Here is a 27052-nt window from a genome sequence, read left to right as displayed (position 1 = left end):
AGATAACTCATTTCATTTGAGGGAATCAATTGGTAATTTGCCATTAAATATTTTTACTGTGAGCTATTTCTTAGTCCACTAAGAAAAAGACTTTATGAGTTAACTAGAAACATAAATTTAATTAAATCCTACTAGATAACAACAGCACACATGAATGAGTTGAAGAACTTCAACGCATCAGCAAATGAAAGTATATGTACCATAATTGCAGATAATATATTAATGAAATATTTTTTTATAATGTTCAATTAAAGGTTTTACTTTAGTGTACATTTTAAATAATTGTTTAACTTTTTTTTAATTAAAAACTGAATATGTTTTTATAATCTTTTGTGGTGCTTTAAAGAAGTACACTTATTTTGATGTGTTGACTAACATACTAAAGCACATGGTTATAATTTTTACACTGTAGTGTCGTGTGTTATTTGATATTACATTTAAAGGTTAATTTTTTTAAATGCACTTAATTGCATCTTCATCACTAAAAATGTGTAATAAAAACATTTAAATGCATGACATACAAGTTTCAATAGAAATTACATTAAAGGTACAATATGAGAGAGAGACTGGAGAGAAAATTGGACGCAGAGGAAGAAAACCGGTGGATCCGAGCTCTCATTTTTGAACTGTTTTGTGCCGTCGCGGTTGCCACAGTGAATGCGCGTTGTGCGCGGCTTTTGTTTGTTTTGCTTTATTTTAATAAAGTACGAGTCCCAGTCACGACGACCCCTGTCTTCTTCCTTCCTGACTCTTAAACCTCATCACACTTTTATTTCATTAAAATGAATTAACCGCAAGAAAAGTAAGGTTTAATACTTCATAGATGTTACTGTATTTGTTGAATTCATTGTTGTGATAACGCTGCGCAGTTTTACATGTTCTAAACAATTGTTGTAAAAGTACATTCGAACATGCCCACATCATTTGCCAAAATACTGATTAATCTTTATGTATAACACATGCTATGTTTATTTACATGGCCATAAACACCAGACGTGATAAACAATGTCAATAAACTAAACACAAATCTAAAGCAATAATACTTTCCTTACATAAACATAACTATTACCGAATGCTACATTTGGAAAATATAAAATTAAGCATGCTTTGTCGACAGAACCAGCTGCAATCGGTAAAGAATAATTGTGTCCCATAACGACTGCAAGAAACAAGCTAAAGTTTGTAGCTTGATAGACGCTACAACTAGACCTACAACTTCCGCATTTGTCCAGGACTCCACGCAGTACGAGCGGAAACCGAGGGTAACGCGGATATGACGCAATTGACTGGCGACTCCCAGCTCCCCCCTGCTCTAACGCCCCGTTTCCTTGGTTAAAATCGCAATTTTCTCACGATTTAAAAATAGTTGGAAACATTTGGGATATTGTAAGTAATCAACTTAACAAAATATATAACACTGGCCTTGAGATTTTGGGATATTTTAATGCAAAATTCTTACATATTGTACCTTTAAAGTTATTTTAGTTTACCATAAATGCTTGTCATTACATTCTACACTTTAATCTTATTTCAAAGACAATAAAAGTAATTATAAAAAATATGTATTTAAGTCCTACTTTAGTGGGTCAAAAAGGCACTCTTAATTTCCAATAATATATTTTATTTTTATTTTATACATTTTAATTTTAAATAACATGCAATTACAAGTCCTAAAACATTACATTCAGTTCGGGCTTAAGTATATTCGTTTAAAGTATCTTATGTCCATAATTAAAACTCTTTTTAAAAGTATGTTCTTACAAGGGTCTGATTCATTGTGAAAAGTTTTTTAAAGTGTTAGTTCAATGAAAATTATAATTTGTTATAAATAACTCTTGTTCTAAATCTCTACGACTTTTTTTTTCTATGTGTATACTGTGGGGACACAAAAGATGTAGAACGTCCATGTTTCACTTTTCATATATCAAAAGTTAGGCTCCAAAAAGGACAAAATGCACCATAAAAGTTTTCCATGTGTTTCATGCCCTATATTTCAAATGATCCGAACCAAGGATGTTATAATACCTGCAGAAATGCATGTCTGAGCTGCTGTTTACCATATTTGATGTGCTCTTTGTATGTACATTGATCAATGTTTGTATGTGAATAAAACTGTACATTAAATCTGTTCATCATATACATCGATTGTGTCTCTTCAGAAGACTTTTACAGCCTTTTTTTTATGAGCTTTTTAAAGTCTCAAAGAAATAGACTTTCAGTGGAGGGACAGAAATCTCTCAAATTTAATTAAAAACATATTCAGTTGTGATTCGAAAATTATCAAAAGTCTTATGGGTTTGGAAAGACATGAGGGTGAATAAATGATGACAGAATAACAAAAAAAATTGACCCACTTAAGTAAGACTTAAGTACATCTTAGTATGTAATTTCACTATGACTATTATTGTCTTTGAAATATGGTTAAAATGTACTGCCGAATGTACTGACAAGCATTTATGGTTACCTAAAATATACTTCAATGTCATTTCTACTGAAATTTGTATGTAATTCATTTAAATACATGTAATTACACATTTGTAATGATGAAGTTGCAATTTCAAAATATTAAATACATTTATGTCAAATGTAATGTTGATTAACACACCATAGTTTAAGTAATAATCAAGTATTTTACATGTGCTTTAGTAGTCAATGCATCAAAATACAAATATTACTAAATATTACTAAAACATGATTTTAAAGAAAAACCTTTAATTTTACATTATTAGAAAGTGCAGTTTCATTAATATATTATCTGCAAGTACAGTTTTTTTAAAAGAACATACTTAAGATTTGAAGTAGGCCTACACTAGTGAACGAGTACAGTACAATTAAGCACACTTCTCTTTCATAAGGGTGGGGAGGTATCAGAACAGAGTGAATATGATTTTTTTATTTCCCTGTATGTGTGTGTCTATACAAAGGGACCCAGACCAAGACCAGAACCTTTGAGGTCCAGAACTAGACCCTGACTTAACCCCAAGACCAAAACCTCCAGCGTGCACCACAAGACCAGTACTCCAACTCTGATGGCTCTTTACACATTAATGTTTGGGTTTTAGTGTTTTCAGTTTTTGTTCTAGCTCCTGGTTAAGTCATTTAAAGGGGTGGTATAATGCCTTTGATGTCCCCAGAAAGTGTATGTGAAGTTTTAGGTCAAAATACCTCACAGATATTTTTATATAGCATGTTAAAATTGTCCCTTTTTGAAGGTAAGCAAAAACGCACCGATTTTGTGTCTGTTCCTTTACATGCAAATGAGCTGCTGCTCCCGGCACAGAGGGCGGAGTTTCAAGAGCTCATGTCCTTTTACCTCACACAGACATGCACTGAAAATTTCAAAAACTTTTAGCCTTTTATGTTCAAACCGGAGTCAGACAATGATGGAGAGACTCGAGAAGAAGTGACAACATGTAGAAGCAACAGGACATTTCTGTATAGTTAGTTAATGAATTTTTGTAGCTTATGTGTAGTTATCTCATAGTCATTGATTAGCAAATTCTGTCTTGATAATCTATCAATCATGTTCCCGGGGGCAGGGTTTATGTAAATTCTAGGGTTAGTGATGTCACTAACCCGGGAGGAATGTCGTGTAGTCTCTACCAGCCGTTTGTTGTAGTCCTTAAAAACGATTTCTTTATAAGCGAATATCTCCCTTTGCTTTGAACTTTGAGCATCGTAATTGTGCAGATGTTGTTTATGCTCAAACAACAACATTACACACTAACTAAAGTTAGAAAAGTGAAATCATAATTAACCACCCCTTTAAATGAAACAGATTTGTTTTATCACATTAAGCAAATCAATCTCATCACATTCTTCTCACAGGCATATGGTGACTCATATTTAACTGCATCCGTCATGGTGTCATGGAATATCTTCCAGTCTCATTCCTGTCCTATATCATTAAATATATTCCTCCGTTATGTCTGCTGTAGCTTTAGACATTGCATCACAGTACTGCAGTTATCACTCCCCCAGCAACAGCACTGTGACTTTTAAGTTAGCCAAGCGAATAGCTGTTTTATACTGTCGACTGTGGAGAAACTCATGTTGCTATAAGATGCCTAGATAAAAATTTTGTTCCAGGGAATGAACCATTTCTTAAAATGCATTATGGAACATGGATTGATCAGCCATGTTACATAAGTACTACTTCTTTCGATGCTGGTTCGTTTTTTCTACAGGTACAGTTACAGTTAACTGAGTTTGAACATTTCTGTGAGATGAGAGACAATTTGGAATACCTTCGCTATTTGTCTTTTTAAATGATAAACAATATTATTTAAAGGATTGTTCGCACAGAAAGGAAAATTCTGTCATCATTTACCCACCTTAATGTCGTTCCAAATTGACTTTTATTGCTTCTGCTGAATCCCCCCAAAAAAGATATGGCGTTTTAGTACTGCTTATTATTGTCATGGTTATGGACTCTTATTTTGATATTCTGTTTTGTTTCCTCGTCCTTTCGGTTTCCTTGGTTACTGATTATGTCCTCCATGGTTACTTATGATTTGCTCCTGTCTCTCGTTATATTAACCTTGTATTTATACTCCCTGCTCAGTTTAGTCCCTTGTCGGTTCTCGTTTATGATTTGTGTGGTTAGTGTTTCTCCTGTGTGGATTCCTATGTTCTCCTGAGTGTTTCAGATTTTAACAAATACGGTCTACTTTAATCTTCTTTGTCGTGACTCGTGAGTGCTTACCATTACACCTGACAAAAGAACCAACCTCAAATAAAGATTTAAAAGGACTATGGATATACCTTCTGGATCAGGAGGAGCGCTCCCTTGAGGATCACATGAGTGATTTTCTCGACCTGGTGTGCCTTACACACTATCCTGACCGCTCCCTCTATGTGTTTCACCAGACTAGCTTCAACGAGCTGTCAAAGGCACGCCTACCTGTGGAAGGTCCTCAAAGGATGTTCGCCTGTTATGTAGAGTGGGTGCTGTGGATTTGTGGGTCCCCCTTCAGGGTCTGCGAGGGAGAGTAAAGCCGGGTGCACACTGTGCGATTTTGACCAAAATTAACGTTAGAGACTTCTTTGTAGCCACCATTTCTATCCCGCATGTAATGCAGCTCACGGAACGTGTCATTGATTGATGATGTAAAACTCCGGACGAGTCTTCTTGCGTGTTTTTCTTTTTAACGCGTCTTGACTGCCGTACAGTCTGACATTTATGACAACTGAGATCTTACAGTGTGACATGTCTTACAGCGCTGATCATTTTCGTACAGTCTGAGAAGCAACAATCATAAACGACTATTATAAATCGCACAGTGTGCACCCGGCTTAAGGAAAGCCCGTTAGCCCCACGCTCAATACACAGAATCTGAGCCAGAGCCTGTGTCCGCCACGGACCGAGTGCAAGAGCCGACTCCCACTTCGGAGCCAGAGGCAGCCACCGTGTCCGTCCCGGAGTCAGTGCCGGCCACCATGTCAGTCTCGGAGATAGCTCATGCTGCCCAGTCCATACCGTAGCCAGAAGCCGGTCCCATCTGTCTTTCTGGAGACCCCCCTGCTCCGATGTTCCTGCCACACTCCCTGTTCCCACCCCCCACCTGGTTCTGTCCAGTTCCCTGGATCTGCCACCTCCGCTGTCTAGCTCCTCTGCCCTGCCGCTAGATCTACACAACTCTCCGGCTCTGCCTCGGGCCTCCCGATCACCAGCTCGGTACGGTGTTACGGATTCCCCGGCTTCAACTCGGGCCTCCAGGCCCATGTCTCCACCTCAGCCTGTCAGCCCGTTGGCTCCACCATGGTCCATCTGCCCTTGGACTCATCCGGACTTCCTCGTCTATCCGGCTCAGTACTGTCAGTCATCACTGATTCCACCACAAACTTCCCGGTCTCCAGGTGCGCCTCGGCTACTCACTCCTCCCGCCTTGGTTCTCCTCCCGCCAGTGGCTCCACCCTGGTGCGTCGGCCTACAGGCTGCACCTGGGTCTCCATCGCCTCCGGCTCCATCAGTTGGTCCCCGGGTTCCTCCCAGACCTTCTGCTAAAGCCCAACCCTGGATCCTCCTGCCATCCCTGTACGTCACCAGGGATGTATGTTTAACTTTTATTAATTTACTGAGGTTTAATTATTTTAAAGACTGTTGTCAATACTGACATTAGATTAAGTTTACGGGTGGGTTAATGTGTAAGGGAAGGTCAACTATAGGTAATTATAGACTTAATTACAGAAATTAATTATAGCTGTAATTAAATCCAAGAATATATGAACACAATAAGTACATTGTATCCAATTCAGCACATAGTTAAAGACACTTTATATAAAAGTGAGACCAAAATTTCAAACAGTAATAATTTACAATGATGATGTGTGACCTTACTTTGTTACATCTTTCATTCGGCAAGTGGCATCCAGTTTTCATTTCAGAAATAAATAGAGTGTTTTCCATTATTCCAGTTTTGTTGGTTCATCGTAACTTTTGGCAGTCCAATCAAATAATAAAGTATTTGGTTCATTCATCACACTGGAAATAGAAGGTGAAGCTGAGCATTATTATATTATGCAATATTCTCTTTTGCACACTATATACATATGTAGTATGCAGAAATATGCCATTCTGCACATAACTCTCTCTTCTGCTCACTCACTCGTACCCCCCCTCCCCCTCCCCCCTCCCCCCCTCTCTTCTCAGCATGTGCAATAATTGCCTATGCTAACTCGTTATAAAGTACATTAATCAGAATGGGCCTTTTTACGGCTTGCAGACAGACACTCTGTGGAGAAATGTGCGCTGCTCTCTCCCACCACTTCTGTTCATTCTGTTTTCTCTCTTTCACTATTCACCACATTGCTTCAAAATCATTCCCTCTTTCTTTCTATATCATTGTTTTTCACTCTTTGTTCTCTCCACTCCTGTTCTTGTCATTATTTCATTTCCACTTTATCTGCCTTCACTCACTCTCATTTTCAAATTTCTCTCTCTCTCTCTGTTTCTCTCTCTCTCTCTCTACCCTGTTGTGGTGCACTGCAGTATTCTGAGAGGAGTGTGTCTGACTCTGGATGGTGTTGTGTGCTCTGCATTTCTGATTTTTATGAATCTGCCTGATGTCTCCGCTGATGTATGATGTGATCATATTCAGTGGAGTCCAAAAGTCTGAGACTACACATGAAAATAAATGTGTAATGTCATTGCAAATTATATTATCAGCACAACAATCTGAGTGAGATGTTTACATTTTTTGAAACGGAACAGTGTACATTTAGACCAAAAAAAGTTTGCATTTTTTTAATTTATTTTTTTATTTGATACATCAGGCTTTTATGGCTCATATAGTCTGATATGGAGAATATTGAGCTCATACTTGAGGAAGAAAATACACCTTGATATTATTCAGAAGCCCAAACTGACAAAAAATATGCAATTTGGTGCAGCTGCTGATATTTATATGGACAAAAAATAAGATGAAATTTTGATAGCTAGTAATATAAATCAATTAGATCTTTATAGATGTACAGCAGACTACTAACATAAAATGCATATACACTCACCTAAAGGATTATTAGGAACACCTGTTCAATTTCTCATTAATGCAATTATCTAATCAACCAATCACATGGCAGTTGCTTCAATGCATTTAGGGGTGTGGTCCTGGTCAAGACAATCTCCTGAACTCCAAACTGAATGTCAGAATGGGAAAGAAAGGTGATTTAAGCAATTTTGAGCGTGGCATGGTTGTTGGTGCCAGACGGGCCGGTCTGAGTATTTCACAATTTGCTCAGTTACTGGGATTTTCACGCACAACCATTTCTAGGGTTTACAAAGAATGGTGTGAAAAGGGAAAAACATCCAGTATGCGGCAGTCCTGTGGACGAAAATGCCTTGTTGATGCTAGAGGTCAGAGGAGAATGGGCCGGCTGATTCAAGCTGATAGAAGAGCAACTTTGACTGAAATAACCACTCGTTACAACCGAGGTATGCAGCAAAGCATTTGTGAAGCCACAACACGCACAACCTTGAGGCGGATGGGCTACAACAGCAGAAGACCCCACCGGGTACCACTCATCTCCACTACAAATAGGAAAAAGAGGCTACAATTTGCACAAGCTCACCAAAATTGGACAGTTGAAGACTGGAAAAATGTTGCCTGGTCTGATGAGTCTCGATTTCTGTTGAGACATTCAGATGGTAGAGTCAGAATTTGGCGTAAACAGAATGAGAACATGGATCCATCATGCCTTGTTACCACTGTGCAGGCTGGTGGTGGTGGTGTAATGGTGTGGGGGATGTTTTCTTGGCACACTTTAGGCCCCTTAGTGCCAATTGGGCATCGTTTAAATGCCACGGCCTACCTGATTCTGACCATGTCCATCCCTTTATGACCACCATGTACCCATCCTCTGATGGCTACTTCCAGCAGGATAATGCACCATGTCACAAAGCTCGAATCATTTCAAATTGGTTTCTTGAACATGACAATGAGTTCACTGTACTAAAATGGCCCCCACAGTCACCAGATCTCAACCCAATAGAGCATCTTTGGGATGTGGTGGAACGGGAGCTTCGTGCCCTGGATGTGCATCCCACAAATCTCCATCAACTGCAAGATGCTATCCTATCAATATGGGCCAACATTTCTAAAGAATGCTTTCAGCACCTTGTTGAATCAATGCCACGTAGAATTAAGGCAGTTCTGAAGGCGAAAGGGGGTCAAACACAGTATTAGTATGGTGTTCCTAATAATCCTTTAGGTGAGTGTAAATAACAGTAGTGACTCTATATGTTATGTTCCAATAATATGTCTTAGATGATATGGAAATGTTATATCTTATGGTCAAAGCACTGTAGTGCTTTGTAGGGAAAAACATGCCATACAATGATTTAGAGATGAACAAATAAACGTCTGATGTGTCATAACTGATCTCGCATTTCTGATACTCAGATTTTTCTTGATTTAAACAAAAAAAGTATTGTTAATAAAGTTAACCTTAGTTGCTTTATTCCAGTAAGTGTTCATCTTGGAATATTACTAAAAATATAAAAGTTCTTACATTTCCTTTATAGAAATCAGTAAAGTTTCACAGCAAAAAGACACGTGAACCACAACCTGAAGTCTGACATTTTTGAGTTTGTGAACTATCAATCAGACGGCAGAAGGCTTGCAGTAGAAGTAGTGTGTAACAGGTTTTTTAGCAAAGTTTTAGAGGTCTTAGAAATCCCCACTAATTAAATAAGTTACAGCAATAGCATAAGGGTGCAATAGCACACAGTTACATGGATTCTTACTGGACTTCACAAACTACAACTGTGCACATGTCTATACACACACCATAGTGGCTGTGTAAACACATCAGTAAACAGAACAGCATGGTTGTTGCGGAGGCCAGTGTTACAGCATGTGTTTGTGTGTGAACAGGATGATTTATAGGCAGGCTTGTGGTAGGAAAAAGAGAATCAGCCAAGATCTCAGCATCATTAAGCTCTTTCTTTCACACGAAAAGCTTGTGTTCATAAGAGAGTGAGAAAAGAAAGCAACATAGAAGGTAGGATGTATGATGATTTCTAAAAATCTTTAGCAAATGTCTTTACCTAACAAATAAAGACAATAAAAAGCCTTCACTGATGATGACCAGGCGACAAGTCATTTGTCTTTCCACTCTGAAAGTGAAATGCTGCTTCACATAACAGTCAGAAGCAATCAGAAAGTGGTTTAATATAAACCTATTTGCTGATGCATAGTATGATGCTGCAGAAACAGAAACCAGCTGATTAACAAAATGTACAGTTGTTTTGTCGCAACTGAAGGGATATCACTTGTCACTTGAAATATTATAAGGAAACATGGAATTAGTTTCCATTGTTATGCTGATGACACTCAAATATATATTTCATCACGGCCGGATGAAAACGCTAAATTTTCCAAATTGACAGAGTGTGTTAAAGATATAAAAGATTGGATGACGCGTAATTTTCTTTTATTAAATCCAGACAAGACAGAGGTAATACTTATCGGTTCAAAAAACCGCCCACAAAACCTCGCACAATACAACTTTAACATCATAGGATGTCCTGTTACTTTATCCTCTACAGTAAAAGACCTGGGTGTTATACTCGATTGCAACCTGTCTTTTGAAAATCATATTTCATATGTTACAAAAACAGCCTTTTTCCACCTTAGAAACATTGCTAAGCTACGTAATATGCTATCAGTTTCTGATGCAGAAAAGTTAGTTCATGCATTTATGACCTCGAGACTGGATTACTGTAATGCTTTATTAGCTGGTTGTCCTGCATCCTCAATAAACAAGCTACAGTAAGTCCAAAATGCCGACCGCTAGAGTTCTTACGAGATCAAGAAAATATGATCATATAACACCGATTTTATCATCACTGCATTGGTTACCTATAAAGTTCCGTATTAATTACAAGGTATTGCTACTGACTTATAAAGCCCTAAACGGCTTAGCTCCAGTCTATTTAACGGATCTTCTATCGCCCTATAATCCATCGCGCTCTTTAAGATCACTAAATTCAAGGCTTTTGGTCATACCTAGGATATCCAGAACCACCAAAGGAGGGAGAGCATTTTCACATTTGGCTCCAAAACTCTGGAATAGTCTTCCTGATACTGTTCGTTGCTCAGACTCGCTTTCCCAGTTTAAAACTAGATTAAAGTCGCATCTCTTCAGCCAGGCATTCATATAATCCTACAGATCAAACTACAATCCGTCCTCTAGCTCATAAATGCCAGAGGAGAACTGGCCCCCGACTGAGCCTGGGTTCTCCCAAGGTTTTTTTTCTCCATTAGGTCACCTGATGGAGTTTTAGGACACCATTAGGTCACTTGATGGAGTTTTAGGACACCATTAGGTCACTTGATGGAGTTTTAGGACACCATTAGGTCACCTGATGGAGTTTTAGGACACCATTAGGTCACTTGATGGAGTTTTAGGACACCATTAGGTCACCTGATGGAGTTTTAGGACACCATTAGGTCACTTGATGGAGTTTTTCGGTTCCTTGCCACTGTTGCCTTTGGCTTGCTCAGTTGGGGATATTTTGGGGATATTTAATCTAATTTTATCAATCAATAAATTCCTCTTGAAACAAACTTTGTTGTATTATTTTAATTTAATACTGTGAAGCTGCTTTGATACAATCTGTATTGTGAAAAGCGCTATACAAATAAACTTGACTTGACTTGACTTGACTTGTCTTGGGCACAGTGCACGAGCCAGCATGTGTACATTTGTGACCCTGGATCACAAAACCAGTCATTAGTCGCACGGGTATATTTGTGGCAATAGCCAACAATACATTGTTTGGGTCAAAATTATCGACTTTTCTTTTATGCCAAAAATCATTAGGATATTAAGTAAAGATCATATTCCATGAAGATATTTAGATATTTCCAAACGTAAATATATAAAACATTTATTTTTGTGAGTGAATGCAACTTTAAAGGAGATTTTCTCAATGTTTCGATTTTTTTGCACCCTCAGATTACAGGTTTCTAATAGTTGTATCTCGGCCAAATATTGTCCTATCCTAACAAACCATACATCAATGGAAAGCTCATTTAGTCAGCCTTGAGATGATGTATAAATCTCAATTTCAAAAAATTGACCCATGACTGGTTTTGTGGTCTGGGGTCACATTTGTGTTGCAGTATGTATCTGAATCATGTGTGTGTGTGTGTGGGGTGGTTGGGTTTTGCCAATATAATTAGTGAAACCTAAAACGACCTCCTGTTGGCTGGTGCCTAAAATGAAAACCACTTAAACGATTAGTTAGCCCAGAAATTTGTTCATTAAACACTACCTTTCAGAGGTTTGGGGTTGGTAAGATGTTTTTGAAAGAAGTCTCTTATATGCACATTTTATTTGATCCAAAAATACAGTAAAAACAGTAATATTGTGAAATATTATTACAATTTAAAAATAAATGTTTTCTGTGTAAATATATGTTAAAATGTAATTAATTCCTGTGATCAAAGCTGAATTTTCGGCATCATTACTCCAGTCTTCAGTGTCACATGATCCTTCAGAAATCATTATAATATGATGATTTGATGCTCAAGAAACATTTCTGATTATTATTATCAGTCTGAAAACAGTTGTGCTGCTACATAGTTTTGTGGAAATTGGTACATTTTATTCAGGACTCTTTCAAAAGAAAAGCATTTATTTGAAAGATAAATCTTTTGTGACATTATAAATGTCAATCAATTAAATTAAATACATCCTTTGCTGAATAAAAGTAATTTATTTATTTTTTAAAATTCTTGTCAAATCTTATTGACCCCAAACATTTGAACGGTATAGTGTATAGTCACTCTTTTCCATATCTTTACAATGAATGGGCGTTCGGACATTTATGCCATTCTATCCTGAGCTCTTTTCAGTCAGTTGATCTACTTCACTAGACTCGAAACATTTCTCAACCCACTGGAAGTTAAGTTTCAGTCTGTTTTTCACACATGTATTCAGCTATCATCCCTTCAGAAAATGTGGAACACAGTGTAAACATGGATTATTAATAATACAAGCGGTGCTTTTGTGTCCTTTTTGAAGCTTGAAAGCCTCAGGCATACAGCTGGGTTATTATAGTTAACTAAAACTATACCATACAAACCATTTAACAATGTTTTGTTGCTTTAAATAAAATTGTCACGGTTGGCTGTAGTAAACCAACAGGAAGGAGGAGTGAAGAAAAATGGCAAACGAACAATATCTTTATTAAACAGAAAATGCAAGAGCACACTACGCTTCCAACTAAACGTTACCACTGGAAAACTCAGGGCTTAAAGGATTAGTTCACTTTCAACCAAATTTTTGCTGATAATTTACTCATCCCGATGTCATCCAAGATATCCATGTCTTTCTTCAGTGGAAAAAAAAATTAAAGGGATACTTCAGGATTTAGCATTAAGCTTTGTATTAGTAGAAAACCTGTAGTATTTTCGAATTACCGTGCTTTCCACCCTCATATCGTCCTGAGACGAGAGATTTATGTATTTTTTGTCTGGAAAAAATCCTCCGATGACGCAAAAATCGTCATTTTGCGTCATCGGAGGATTTTTTGGCCAGAGGCGAGAGACTACAGCCAGTAGTGGGGGCTGTCCCGCATGTTCTCAACCCGCCCATAGAGGATGGGATCTCACTAACAGAATGTACACATAGTTTCAGCCGTCTTTCTTTGGAAGCTAAGCTAGCAGGCTCTTGTTCTGTGGAGAAAGCTGAGTAATAGGAGAAAGCTGAGTAGTAGGGGTTACCATCCTCTTTTTCCCGGACATGTCCGGCCGTCGAGATCGTCCAAAATGTCCGGGATTCGGCTTTTGCTTTCTGCAGTCGCCATTCATTGTTTACATGCACACCTTTTGTTTCAATCTAACTGAATTCATTCCGATTGGTGAATCTGAATGTAGTGTTTACATGAACGCTAAACAAATGATCGGTTGATGTGCGTTTTAACATTGCTAAGAAAATTCCCGCTCCTCCGTGAGAGATAGGAGACCAGTGCGTCTCAGTAATGACACCACTGGCCTCGCACCGTTCTCCCGCGGCCCTCAGCCTCGTCCTGCTCGCCACAGTAAACATGATGAATGGCGACTGTAGAACGCAAAAGCCGAATCCCGGACATTTTGGGCGATCTCGATATCCCGGGCAGACTCATCACGGAGACTCACTAGTAGCCTAACCTTGTTGTTTTCAACTGCGCTCTCTTACCGGTTTTTGAGGAAAACATTCCAGGATTTTTCTACACAGAATGGACTTCAATGGTAACCAACTATACCAATGTTCAATGAAGGTTCAAATGTCCGTCTCAATGCAGCTTCAAAGTCTCGACACGATCCCAGTCGAGAAATAAGGGTCTTATCTAGCGGAACGATCTGTCATTTTCTAAAAAAAAATGATATATATATATATATATACTTTTTAACCACAAATGCTTGTCGTGTACCATCTCTGAGATGCGCCACGTATTACGTCATCACGTTGGAAAGGTCACGCGTCACGTCATCTATCCAAGTTATTTGTCTGTATACTCCGGTTCAAAAAGGTAGGGAAGGGTGAAAAACTCCATCTCATTTTCTCCTCCAACTTCAAAATTGTCCGACATCTTTGTTTGAATTTATTATTATTATTTAAAAAAAAAAATTCGATACCTTTCCAATGTGATGACGTAATACGTCATCTCAGAGATTGTACAAGACGGGCATTTGTGGTTAAAAAGTATATATATTTTTTAGAAAATGACCGATCGTTCCGCTAGATAAGAGCCTTATTTCTCGACTGGGATTGTGTCGAGACTTTGAAGCTGCATTGAGACGGACATTTGAACCTTCTTTGAACATTGGAATAGTTGGTTGCCATTGAAGTCCATTCTGTGTAGAAAAATCCTGGAATGTTTTCCTCAAAAATTCCTCAATGTTAAGGGTGCTTCTCAATACTCACATTGATGCTACAAGTGTGTGTATGTGTGTGTGTGGCCTGGTAAACCCTTATGGGGACAAAATCCCACAAAAATGGCAATATCTGAAATCCTTGTCCTTGTGGGGGCATTTTTTGTCCCCCATGAGGAAAACAGCTCATAAATAATAGTAATACTAAATTATGTTTTCTGAAAATGTAAAAATGCAGAAAGTTTTGTGTGATGGGTAGGTTTAGGGGTAGAGTTAGTGTAAGGGAAGAGAATATACAAGTTGTACAGTATAAAAACCATTACGTCTATGGAGAGTCCCCATAAAACATGAAAACCCAACGTGTGTGTGTGTGTGTGTGTGTGTGTGTGTGTGTGTGTGTGTATATGTGGATGTAAACATGCAGCATCGACAGTGAATATTCAGCGCATGATCTTCACGTTTTCTTCCCTGCGGCTTCTCGTCATATACATGCATAACGATGTGTGTGTGTGTGTGTGTGTGTGTGTGTGTGACTGTGTGTGATTCAGCACTCTAATGCAGCGCTGTGGAAAAGAGGAAAGGATGGAGAAAGATAAAAATGAAGGATGACAGAGAAAGTGAAAATATTTGTGTCAGCGAGAAAGAGCTTTGCAGTTTTCTCTCTCACCCATTCCTCTCGTGTGATGAATAGATGTGCCTTTTCTCGCTACTTTTTTAGATCAAATTAATGATTCATGCTATTAATTTAGTAATTTCTCACAGTCTTGGCTAGTAATATGTCAGTATCAATATAATGAATAGTCCATTCCACACACACACACACACACACACACACACACACACTGGACACAAACAAATGCACAGTTGCAACATTTCTATAAATAGACTAGCCGGGCAAACAAAAATAGATGCAGAGAAGAGAAAGCGTAGTTCAGCCGCCTGGATCTAAACACACTGACAATCTGTCTCTTTCTATCTCTCCGTTTCTATTGGACACGCAAGTGAGCAGCAGCTCAGATGAAAAGCAGGCACGGGTGACACATCGCTGATCTTCAACTGGTGTTCATCCATCTGTAATTAAAGCAGCCGAGGGTGCTACTCTAGCTTTCAACTCTACATTTACAAACGTTCCCATCTTTTTTATTCACAATGGTTCTGAACACAGCTCCATATCCATTAGCCAATATATGCAATCTGGTGTTAAATTGAAAAGTTGATATCTATATAAATGTATATAGGGCTGCAAGTAACAAATTGTTCATATATCCAATTAATCTGTCAGTTATGTTTTTCGAATAATCGCATTAAAAAGCCACATTTTATTTTGTTATATTTAAAAAAAAAATTATTATCCTATATCCTGCTCAGTGTTGTTTCCAAACAATGTGTAAATTAAAGGTTTTGGAAACTAATTTAGTGAATAATACAACTCAAAAGCAGAGACATACATACATACACATTCACTCATCTGAACATAGTAATTATATTGCATTTTTACCCCAGTTTACAACAGTAACTTTACTATTACTGCTATAAAATTATTTGTGCACAGCACAGCATCTCCAGAAAAACAATGACACTCAAAACTGTCCTGTTACAGTAATATAGCTAACATTACAACAACAGCATATATTGGTTCTGTGAAACAGCAAACCCAATGTTACTCAAGTATGGAGCAGAAATAACGCAGCCTCATTTTTTTAGACATGCCCCTACTGCTGATTGGCTCACTCTGTCTCCTCCCCATCATGAGTGGACACGCCCCTTACTGCTGATTGGCTCACTCTGTCTCCTCCCCATCATGAGTGGACACACCCCCTACTGCTGATTGGCTCACTCTTTCTTCCCCATCATCATAAGTGGACACGCCCCCTACTGCTGATTAGCTCACTCTCTCTCCTCCCCAATCATGAGTGTACACACCCCCTACTGCTGATTGGCTCACTCTTTCTCCTCCCTCATCATGAATGAACACGCCCCTAGTGCGGAATGGCTTCAAGTGTGTTGTGCTGCTCGGTCCGATTCACTTTCAATAGTGTTTCTCCAGTGCCAGAATGTGAGCCAAAGTTCTGAGAACATTCCCTGGGATTGTGTCTATTTCCTATTGGACACAAATCCATACAGTATGGCGAATAGCTTTCGTATCATAACTTTTACTATATCAGGTATTTTATACTTAATATGGATGAGTAGAAGAAAAATAATAAGGATTGGAGTACTAAATACTCTTTCTTTCTCATCTTTTCTCTCAGGAACCTTGGAAAGTCGGGTCTACGTGTTTCTTGCTTGGGTCTTGGTGAGTATCCAGATATCCAGTCATTTATTTAAAGCGGAAGTGTCTATTTTTTCCATGTTAAAAATAATTTCATTTAACCCAATTTACTCTTGTGAAAAAGAATTGTGCTTAATTGTATTGAATGTGCACCTCAAATCTTAAAAGTATATTTTTTAAAACTGGACTTGCAGAAAATATAATGTTAATTTAAAAAAAAGGCCACTCCTATCCATCCTTCCAACTTCTTCATCCTTCTCTCTCTCGCTCTCTCTCTTTCTGTTCACAGGCACCTGGGTGACATTTGGATCTCAGATCTCTGACGAGGTGAACTGTAATGTTCAGGATAAATTTTACATTACCTCACACGATCACCTTCTAGAGCTGCACGATTAATCGTTAAAAGATCGCAATCTCGATTCAAACACCCACGTGATCTTATTCCAAAATGACAATGATTCGGCTATGCCCATTAAACCTTTGATCGCAGCAAGCATTCTACGGTAGCGATTAAAACAGAATAAATGAAAGTTTACCTTTTAAATCATGTACCTTCAAATAAAGATAGTATCGTCACATCGTTACGCCAGTAGGTGGCGACAAGTGACTCAAAAACTTTATTTGTCATTGAATCATTCATTCAAACTGATTTTTTAAAAATGTTAATACAAATTAATTACATATATTTTTAAATCGACTACAGCAATTAACATTATGTCAGAACCTTGAGTGAATTAGTCCCTAGTTTTGTTTACTTGTCTCTTCAGAATCGTGGGAGAATCGTGATCTCTATTTTAAACAAAAAAATTGCGATTCTCAATTTATCCAGAATCGTGCAGCTCTATTACTTCCAGCGTCTTCCTGCAGTGTAATGTACATGCTTAAATAGATACTGTCATTATGTACTCACTCTCATGTCATTCTAAATCTATGGCTTTTTTCTACAATGGAACATAAAAGAACATAGTATGGAAACGTCTGGGGTTTTTTGTTTTTTTTGTTTTTTTATATATATATATACAATGGAAATCAATGGTAACCAAAACTGTCTACCAACATTCTGTTCCACTGAAGAAAGAAAGTCATACAGGTTTGCAACGGCAAAGTAAATGATGAGATTTTAAACCTTTAAAGGAATATTCTGTGTATAATACAATTTACACTGCATTTACAGCATCATCTGATTACCACAGAAAATTATTTCAACTTATACCATGGTCTGGGTGAATACTCGATTCTGATTGGCTGCAGGGTGTCCATTAAAAAGTGATAGAGGACACCTAGTAAAGGAGTTCTGGTGAAACTGACTGTTTACCGTTCGAAATTAATAAATAAATGCGCTGGCTACATCAGCTGTGAGTAACCATAGCAACAGGCAGTCAAAGTATCCGTTTACAATTTATTGTATCAAAACAAAACTGAAGGGTTCTACGAGCTGAGCGGACTATAAATATCTCCGAAACCAAGTTATTGTTTGTAAAAACTTTCGATTGTAAAACGAATTAAAATATAAAGTAATGTTTTAAAAATGTGTTATTTGGCAAGTGACCATGGTATAAGCGGGTATTAACTCTTAATTGTCTAACACAGTGTAAAATCAAAGCAAAAAAATACTACTTTTACACTATCACACTCACGATAGGGAACGGCATTGCATAGGGATCAACAAATCCGATGCAATCGCTTACCATGTCTGTGCAAAGTTAGAAATCGTTCAAGTTGAGAGCAAACGTAAACATACTGCATGATAATCTGCATGAGTTGAAATTATAATTTTTCTGTGGTAACTGAAGCATCTTTTGCACCAAGAGCATTTATGTAAATGGCCAGATCTCTGTCCGTTGATGCATGTGTTTGTGTGTGGATGTTTTCTTCTGTAGATGGCAGAGAGTCTGATGACGATAGCCTACGAGAACGGAGTGAATCTGTTCGACACAGCAGAAGTCTATGCTTCAGGCAGGTACGATTCCCAACAATATACTGGATTAGAGATTCAATATACTATTTTCTGCTGTTCTGTCCTGGACCACTGGTGTGGATTTTGTTCCTACCAATACATTTCTCAATGTGTTTTGTGAAAAAAAAGTGCGTTTAATTGTATTGAATGTGCACTTGTAGTGTACTTCAATTCTTAAAAGTATATACATTTTTTACTTGTACTTGTGAATAATATAATATAATATAATATAATATAATATAATATAATATAATATAATATAATATAATATAATATAATATTAATGATAAAAAGGGCCACTTACATAGAGTACACTTTCATGAAAGTACATTTTAAATCTTTCATTTTTTTGTGCTTTAAAGCACATGTACTTGATTATAATTTTAACTTTAGTGTGCTATTCAATTTTACATTATAAACTAAAATTTAGAGTAAAATGTAGTTTTTGTACACCAAAAACTAACTGTCCACGTATGTGGACATCATGCAACAGTGGAGTCAGATTGCATCAAGTCTGATTCCTGTAACCTGCTAGTATATCTGTTACATTTTTGCAAAGATATTATGAATTATCTTATATTGTACAGGTATTTTACAAATATATCAACATAAATAACCATTCAAAATTACATATTAAATCATTAAATGGCAACTTTACACATACATACAGAGACAAATTAGCATTTTGCCTTCCAAACAGGGACAGCATAGGTCAAGCACTCAGTACAGAATAATAGAAAATATAGGACAGTGGAAGTGATAGCGACAGCAGAACCCAACTCTGATTTGCCCATATTGCTACTTGGTGTCCGCGTGTACCGTTATAGTTCCCATAATATGCGTTTTATTGTTATTATATTGTAATATTATTGTTTTTAATAACTGAGCTGATACAAAAAGCATAACATGCCATGATAAAACACAATGTTCCATATTGTCATCTGTGGCTTTATGTCCCATTTTAAGCTTTTGTTGCATGGTGTCCACGTGGACAGTTCAATAATTTTTAAATAAAACTGAATTTTGTACAAAATGAAAATAGATTTAAATGTTAGCATCATATTAACGTAATAAAATAAATCTTTAAAAAAATCAAGATAATGTTTTCCATAATTCATGCATGAAAGGGTTAAATAAACAGTATATAGGCCCAATAGCTATTGAAGCCATAATATTAGTTTTCAAGCCACAGATCAGGGAGTAGCACTCATAGCTTTTCTCAAGGATGGCTCGAGCATTGGGACGGTGGACATGTTCATAAGCGTCTGAAGACCATCGCCCCGTGGCCTTCAGTGTAGAGACAGGAGTGGAGGAAGCTGCAGTTGTAGAAGCCGCTTTTAGTAGAGAAGGCTGTTGCCCAGCCCTGTTTGTTTGAACCGTGAGAGGCGTCAGAGCTTACGCTACTCCTACATCCTCCGTCATACATCGTCAATGTTACTCTTTTGGCGCAAGTCGACTTGCGTACGTACGGCCGGCCGTCTGCCGGAAGCTAGTTATTTTAGACGATAACGTTTTAAATATGGATTTTTTTCTTACACGAACGCATCGCTTCATAATTATCATTCTCACGTGACAGCAGTGAAGTCTACTAATAAGCTGATGATAACGTGTCCAACATTATCATAAATCGATGTTCGTCCCATAGTTATGAAATAGTATATGTCCAGATATAATTCTGCTGAAAATGCAGCTGCTCGTGAACTTCCTATTAAAATAGGAGATTACATTGTTTGCATAATAAATCATGATAATGTGCAAATAATTGAGCAAACACAGTGTCTACAAAACCAAAAATCAATAGGCCTATGTCACACTTCCTGCTTCCGGAACGCAGTTAGTAGGGATTCAGAACTTCCGGTCAACAGTATTTCTCGATAAGGATTAAGATTATCAGACATAATGTCTAAACCATCCGAGGTAGACTGACCACGAGCTATGAGGTTGTGAAACGAAGGTTTTTGCTCCTGTTGAAGCTATAAGTTCGTATGAAATGTTTTATCCGCGATCTTATGAAAAAAAACTACACTACCCACAATCCTAAGCGTAGCAGCAACTTCTGCTGATTGGTCCAACTCGCTGTTACCATAGAAACGTTTACCTTACTGGCGAACGGCTAGAGCTATAACAACAATGGCAGGCTACACCCGAACTTTTACCCTTTCCTCAGTTTTGACGTTTCCACTTGAGAGTTTTCATTTACCATCCGAACCACATCGTCATATGTGACTTCAGGCAGATTGCGGAGAGATTTGGTCCAGCGGTATCTATCGGACTCCGCCATTGTAAAAAGCTAACCGGAAGAGCCGTATCCCAACTAAAAGTCTTTAACTTCCGGTCTGAATTTGTATACATGCTGCCGTACAAAATCTAGGAATTACTGTAGCTCCGTTTGATATGCCAATACCAAAGCAAAGCCTGTTTGACTTTAAAGAGTTTAGCAAAGCTTTGTCTCTGTATCCTCATGGCAACATTGTCTGCTTGCTGCTGTATAAATGCAATATTTCATATTGGCCAGCTTCTTATATGCTTAGTATTTCACTGAATGACACGTGAATTAAACCTTGTGTATGATTACTTCATAATGAATTGATGAAGCAGACCGACAAAAACGCATAGTAATAATAAAGCATAAGAAAGACCGTTTCGCCTATCTTGATTGAAAAGCAGTATGCAGTGAAGCTTACAATCAGGCAGACTGAAGCTGCGTTTAAGTAAAGTGCCCTGTTTATAGCAACAAAGCGACACGATACCATTCATTTCAATGGGGAGCGGGCGATTTCCGGCGACACGCGCAACAGTGACCGTTGCCGACTGGATGAGGCGTGTCCAGCGATGCGACAAAGTTGAGATCTGTTCAACTTTATGCAAATGAAGAGCGACTTTCGGGAGCGACAACCAATAGGAGTGAAGTCAGTAGGGCGCGCGTGATCCGTCACTCTTCAGTGCCGAGTCCGACCGAGGCAAGATGAATGAGAAGTTTATTTTAGCAGTCAGAAACTGTCCAATAATTTATGATATGTCTCCGTGTACATACAGTGGTACTCGCCGTGCTGACTCCGAGCCTGAATGGTTTCGTGAACTCAGAAAGACCAGTATTTGCCCATTTGCTGCAGTTAAATAGCAAAGAGCACTCGCTGTTTCTCATTCATCTTTAATATTATGCATTTTATGTACTGATTCCATTTATATTTAGACTTTTCCTTCCAAAATGTTAGCTTGAAGCAGCAAGAAAACAGATTTGTTGTCTACAACATGGAGTAACATCCGTGAATGTCACTCACAAACATTACTAGGCAACCAGTAGTGGGAACGCCCACTAGCGACCTCGCCGCCAGCCACTGGCGACATGCAGCGACAAAGTCGCTTGTAGTGTGAACGCAGCTTAAGAGTTGCCAATTGAGTGCATAGGAATCGGATCAGCTGATATGGGCGGGGTTGGAATTTAGCCAATCAGCTGATAGCGGAGCTTGACTACGAGGCGTGCCTGAACCAAGCGGCAACCTCCCTGTCTCTCTCTTGAAATCAACACGGAAGTGAATTCAATGGCAATTCATCGACTGGCCGCTTGAGGCTGGGTGCAGAAGTGAGTCAAATCTGTATCTCCCCCATGTTAAAATACCCAACTTTACAGCAGAAAAAAACACGTTTACAGCCTGGTGCAAAAAGTGGCTTTGGTCTATATAGCTTATTTTTCCCTTCATGACAACTGTGAGGGGGGTGATTTTCTTTATAACTCATCCGTTTACATTATATTAAGCCTTAAAGTTCTGCATAATTAAGGGCGTGTCCACTTTTGAGTGACAGGTGGATTCCCGCTGCTGTGGTCATTAGTCATCATTAGCTGTTTGTCTGCTGTCTGTTAGCCGTCACGTTACCTCAGCTCATTGTCTGACTGTAAAAATAAATAAATTCGGGAGTGACGCTGCCAAGATGGCGACGGTCGGCCACGCCCACTTTAGGCTTCAAAAACGGTCTTCAGAAACCTACAGGTGATGTCACGGACACTACGTCCATATTTTTTCACAGTCTATGGCCTGAACTAACGCAGAATGCTTGATTTCTGTTTTAAGGCACTTAAACTTCTGTGTTTCTCTGGTTCTCTGGCCTCAACCAGACTAACTAAATAACACACCAGTAGATACAGATATCTAAATCCAATATTTCACTCTTCTGCTATTAGTTTTCATTCAGGGCCAGAATTAATTTGAAAATGCAAGATCAGCAAAAGCTTGTTGATTTTCGTGATGTTAAAGGAGACGGATGTGTGAGCGGAAACTAACTAAGGTCGGGGGAGGATTCACACACAACCAGATAAATATCTCAGTTCAGTCGTGTTTGATAGCAAGTGTTTTCAGACATTTTAAGGGTTGCTATCATGGGGGGGGGGGGTTTTCTCAGAAAACCGATGAATAAAATGTTTCTAAAATTAGTTTAGTTCTGTTTGTTGAGTTTTAAATGTATTTAAATGAATGGCTTCAGTTGTCTTCCATTTTGCTACAGAATTATACCAGTATGGACCAACACATGTAAAAGGATTAGTTCACTTTCAAATAAAAATGTCCTAATAATTTACTCACCCCGATGTCATCCAAGATGTCCATGTCTTTCTTTCTTCAGTCGAAAAGAAATGAAGGTTTTTGAGGAAAACATTCCAGGATTTTTCTACACAGAATGGACTTCAATGGCAACCAAATATTCCAATGTTCAAAGAAGGTTCAAATGTCAGTCTCAATGCAGCTTCAAAGTCTCGACACGATCCCAGTCGAGAAATAAGGGTTTTATATAGCGAAACGATCGGCCATTTCCCCCCCCAAAAAAGATATATATATATACTTTTTAACCACAAATCCTCGTTGTGTACCATCTCTGAGATGTGCCACGCATTGCGTCATCACGTTAGAAAGTGACCGATCATTTCGCTAGATAAGACCCTTAATTAATTCATTAATTTAATCTTTTTAACTTTTTAATCTGAACACAAAACAACATGAACGCACCAGTCTAACTTACTCACTCGTTTCCCTCTACCCGGCCTTCTCCGAACTCACCGCATTAACCCTATAACTGCCGGTGCAAAATAAAACAGCAATTTCACAAGTATAAAGAGTCTGTGCGCTATTAAAAGCGTATTAAGAGGTGGATTAATTCAGGTACGACCCCACTGAAGGCCTAGGTGCGAAATGCACCGCCCGCCACTGCATTTCATATATTTTAAATGGACTAAATTGCAACTTCCATCATAAGAAATGTTGAAGTGAATGACTTATAGGTTTGTATATAAATTACATTAAAGTATATTTTAGTTTTAGTTAACCATTAATGCTGGTCAGTACATTCAGCAGTAGGCTACACTTTAACCATATTTCAAATATAATAGCAGTGATTATGACATTACAAGTAAATATGTAGGCTACTTACTCTAAGTCCTACTTAAGTGGGTCAAAAAACCACTCTAAAGTTCAGCTAATTGCATATTAATATAAATAAATAATATAACCCTGGAATATAAATCTGAACTATAATTCATTTTAATTTAATTGCAATTAGCATGCAATTAGGTGTCCAAACATTACAATTTGTTTGCACTAAAGTATATTCTTTTATAAAACGGTTAGTTACAGCCCTTGATTCTGATTGGTCAATAGCTGTGTTTTCTCTTGTTCGATCTCGTTTATCAAAATGAACAAATCTTTTTTCGAGTCATTTCGTTCATTTAAGGGGCTTTAAATGTTATACTTTTAACAGGCAAATTCCCCGAACACATCCACCTACGCAATCTTGATCATATTCTGAATTAAGAAATCATTATAATGCAGTCAAACATTATTTACAGGGAACATAAATAATTACTTTACCTTCTGAGTCTTTCGTTCATTTGTCACGTGACAGACGCAATGTTCATGAACGACTCGTCAGTAGGCTATGACCGCTTCACCCAACGGCTCTATGTATCACTACACAACACCTCTAGCAACGTTAACATATGTTTGTACTCATTGATATTGGTCATTGAAGCTTATGGAATAGAGTAGCCTATTGTGGGAGATCGAGTAAGCGAGTGTACCTGCATTTACAGTAGATATAGCATTTTCCTTCAGATCAGTCCTATATTCGTAATAAAAAATCAGTTTGAATATCCGCTGCCATATCGTGTCCTTTTAACAGGTAAGGGGTTTTCCGTGCCCTAGTCATCTGTCAGTTGAGTCTTGCTTCTCCATGTTCACAACAAGTTTCATTCCTTTCAATATAAAAGTCTTCTCCACTGACAGACTCACTCATAAAGACAGTCTTTGCCTCAATCTAAAGGCGAAATAATGTATGTAACTTCTGTTGCTGTTCACGGCCAGGGACTATTTTTTTCCAGCGGAAGGAAGACTTAGTGATTTTCCTTCATGAAAGTTGCAATGATACTTTTTTTTTTTTGCTTTAATATTTGTATTGTGTCGAGGCTAGTGCTGTATCGTGAATAAGTCACTTACATATGTATATTCTATATTCTTAATTTTTTTATTATTTTTTATACAAGATATTGGTTGTTTCTGTTTACATCTCTTTCTGACTAAACAGAATTGAGAGCTGAGGTCTGTATTTGTAGGCAGTGTTGTTGAGCACGGCTTTCCAGTCCTGATCCGAGAGAGAGAGAGAGAGAGAGAGAGAGCGAGCGAGAGAGCCTCCTGCCAGCAGGGTTTAGCTTCAGTCCCAGTTAAGCGTGTGTGTTGGAGCCGACTGGAGCTGAACTCTGCAGGATGGAGGACTGGACAGTGCTGATGTAATGTGATATAACTGTAGTTTGAAATAAAGGTTGTGTGAACTGAACAGCTGTTAGTAGATCTTCGTGATTATTGGAGGGATTATACGATCACGCTCATCGTCATTTGGAGCAGCATGTGTAGATTACATGAATCCGCTCTGAGACGTCCACATGTCCTGTAGTGTGACACGCTTTACTCCGTATAAAACTATTTTCAAACTGCTAGTTATTTTATAATTATTATGCATGCAACTTTTTTACCTGAATATTTAAAAATCCATACACTGCAGGACTGATTACAGATTGTGAAATGTAAACTAATGCTGACCAAATATACTCTTTGCTTAATGCATTTTCATCTGCATCTTAAATGCATTTTAACAAAAATTATATACAGTAATACTTTAATAAATGCATATATATATGCATGTGTGTGTGTGCACGTGTGTGTGTGTGTGTGTGTGTGTGTGTGTGTGTGTGTGTGTGTGCATTTACTCTGCACAATGACAAAGTTGAATCTTTTCTAATCTAATCTTCTAAAGTATGCTATGTAAATTTTAACCTAAAATCTTGATGTCCATTAAAAAAAAAGTCCACAGAGATGCGGATTGACAGGAATTAACTCACTCCTGCTAAACATTTAATCTTTGAAATCTTTCAGCAGGGATCAGTACAAGTCAACACCATTATGACTAAAAGTTTGCTATTTCCTACTAAAGCGAGGAGGTATTTGACTCTGGTCAAGCGTATAGCATCCAATAATGCTTATAAGCCCAGTGCATTATGGGTGTTGAAGTTTTCCTACCTATTTGGCAAAAGGGAGGGAAGACAACCGCCTTTTTCTGTTTTTGTTAGCCAGGTAGCAGCAATTTTGTTGTGCCTTTCAACTGCATATTGACAGCCCATTTTGTGAAGCACCCCTTTTAATGATTTAAACATTTTTAATCTGTTGAAGAAATAGTTTTGAAATAGTCAATGCTGTAAAATGAATGGCTATTAGTCAGTAGCCAGCTAGCCAGGTCACTTTTAAATGCAGGGTCACTACACATGAAGAAGCATGTCTTTCCATTTCACGCTTGTAGAGTCCTGCGTACAGCGGGCATCTGGCTGGCATACGGCTCTGGTGACCTACATCACCACTTACATGCTCACACACAGTCACTTCTGTTTCACATCAGCTAATTTCAGGAATGTGCTGACACTATAGGTTTTTAAAAAGAATTGAGTGAATTTGTCTCACAAATTGAACTCTAATTGAATCGAACTCGCTCCTAAGGCACCATTTAATTTCAGACATTAGTATCGCAAATAATGCAAGAAACCTGGATAAAACATTCCTCTCTTATCACAAGGTCATTGGTTAGAAGCTTTTTCATACTTACATTTTTTTTTTTTTTTTATAATTATATCATTATCATTTATATAAATTATACTTATTACGGAAATAATATACTTAAAGTCCCCCTGTATATACAGTGGTGGTCAAAATTGATGGCACCCCTGATAAATATGATAAAAAAATGGCTGTAAAAAATAAATCTGCATTGTTTATCCTTTTGACCTTTCATTAAAAAAAAATTCACAAAATCGAACCTTTCATTGAGGTAAAATAATTGAAAGTGGGGGGGAAATCACATTATAAAATAAATGTTTTTCTCCAAAACACGCTGGCCATAATTGTTGGCACCCTGTTATTAAATACTTTTTGC

The 27052-nt window shown here is 37.9% G+C and overlaps 1 protein-coding gene across 3 annotated transcripts in view; it reads left to right on the top strand.

The window, feature by feature from the left end:
- LOC309499626 (voltage-gated potassium channel subunit beta-2) overlaps positions 1 to 27052 on the top strand; it is a 66603-nt gene that overhangs the window by 22329 nt on the left and 17222 nt on the right. For all 3 annotated transcript variants that reach the window (XM_082170981.1, XM_082170980.1, XM_082170982.1), the window contains 3 exons: positions 16616 to 16659; positions 16925 to 16962; positions 18516 to 18595. In XM_082170981.1, coding sequence (XP_082027107.1) covers positions 16616 to 16659; positions 16925 to 16962; positions 18516 to 18595 — 162 coding nt within the window. The remainder of the gene's footprint in view (positions 1 to 16615; positions 16660 to 16924; positions 16963 to 18515; positions 18596 to 27052) is intronic.

The sequence above is a fragment of the Leuciscus leuciscus genome, assembly GCF_965113295.1.
Source record: "Leuciscus leuciscus genome assembly, chromosome: 5".
NCBI lineage: Eukaryota > Metazoa > Chordata > Actinopteri > Cypriniformes > Leuciscidae > Leuciscus > Leuciscus leuciscus.
This window is presented reverse-complemented; position numbering and strand designations above follow the sequence as displayed.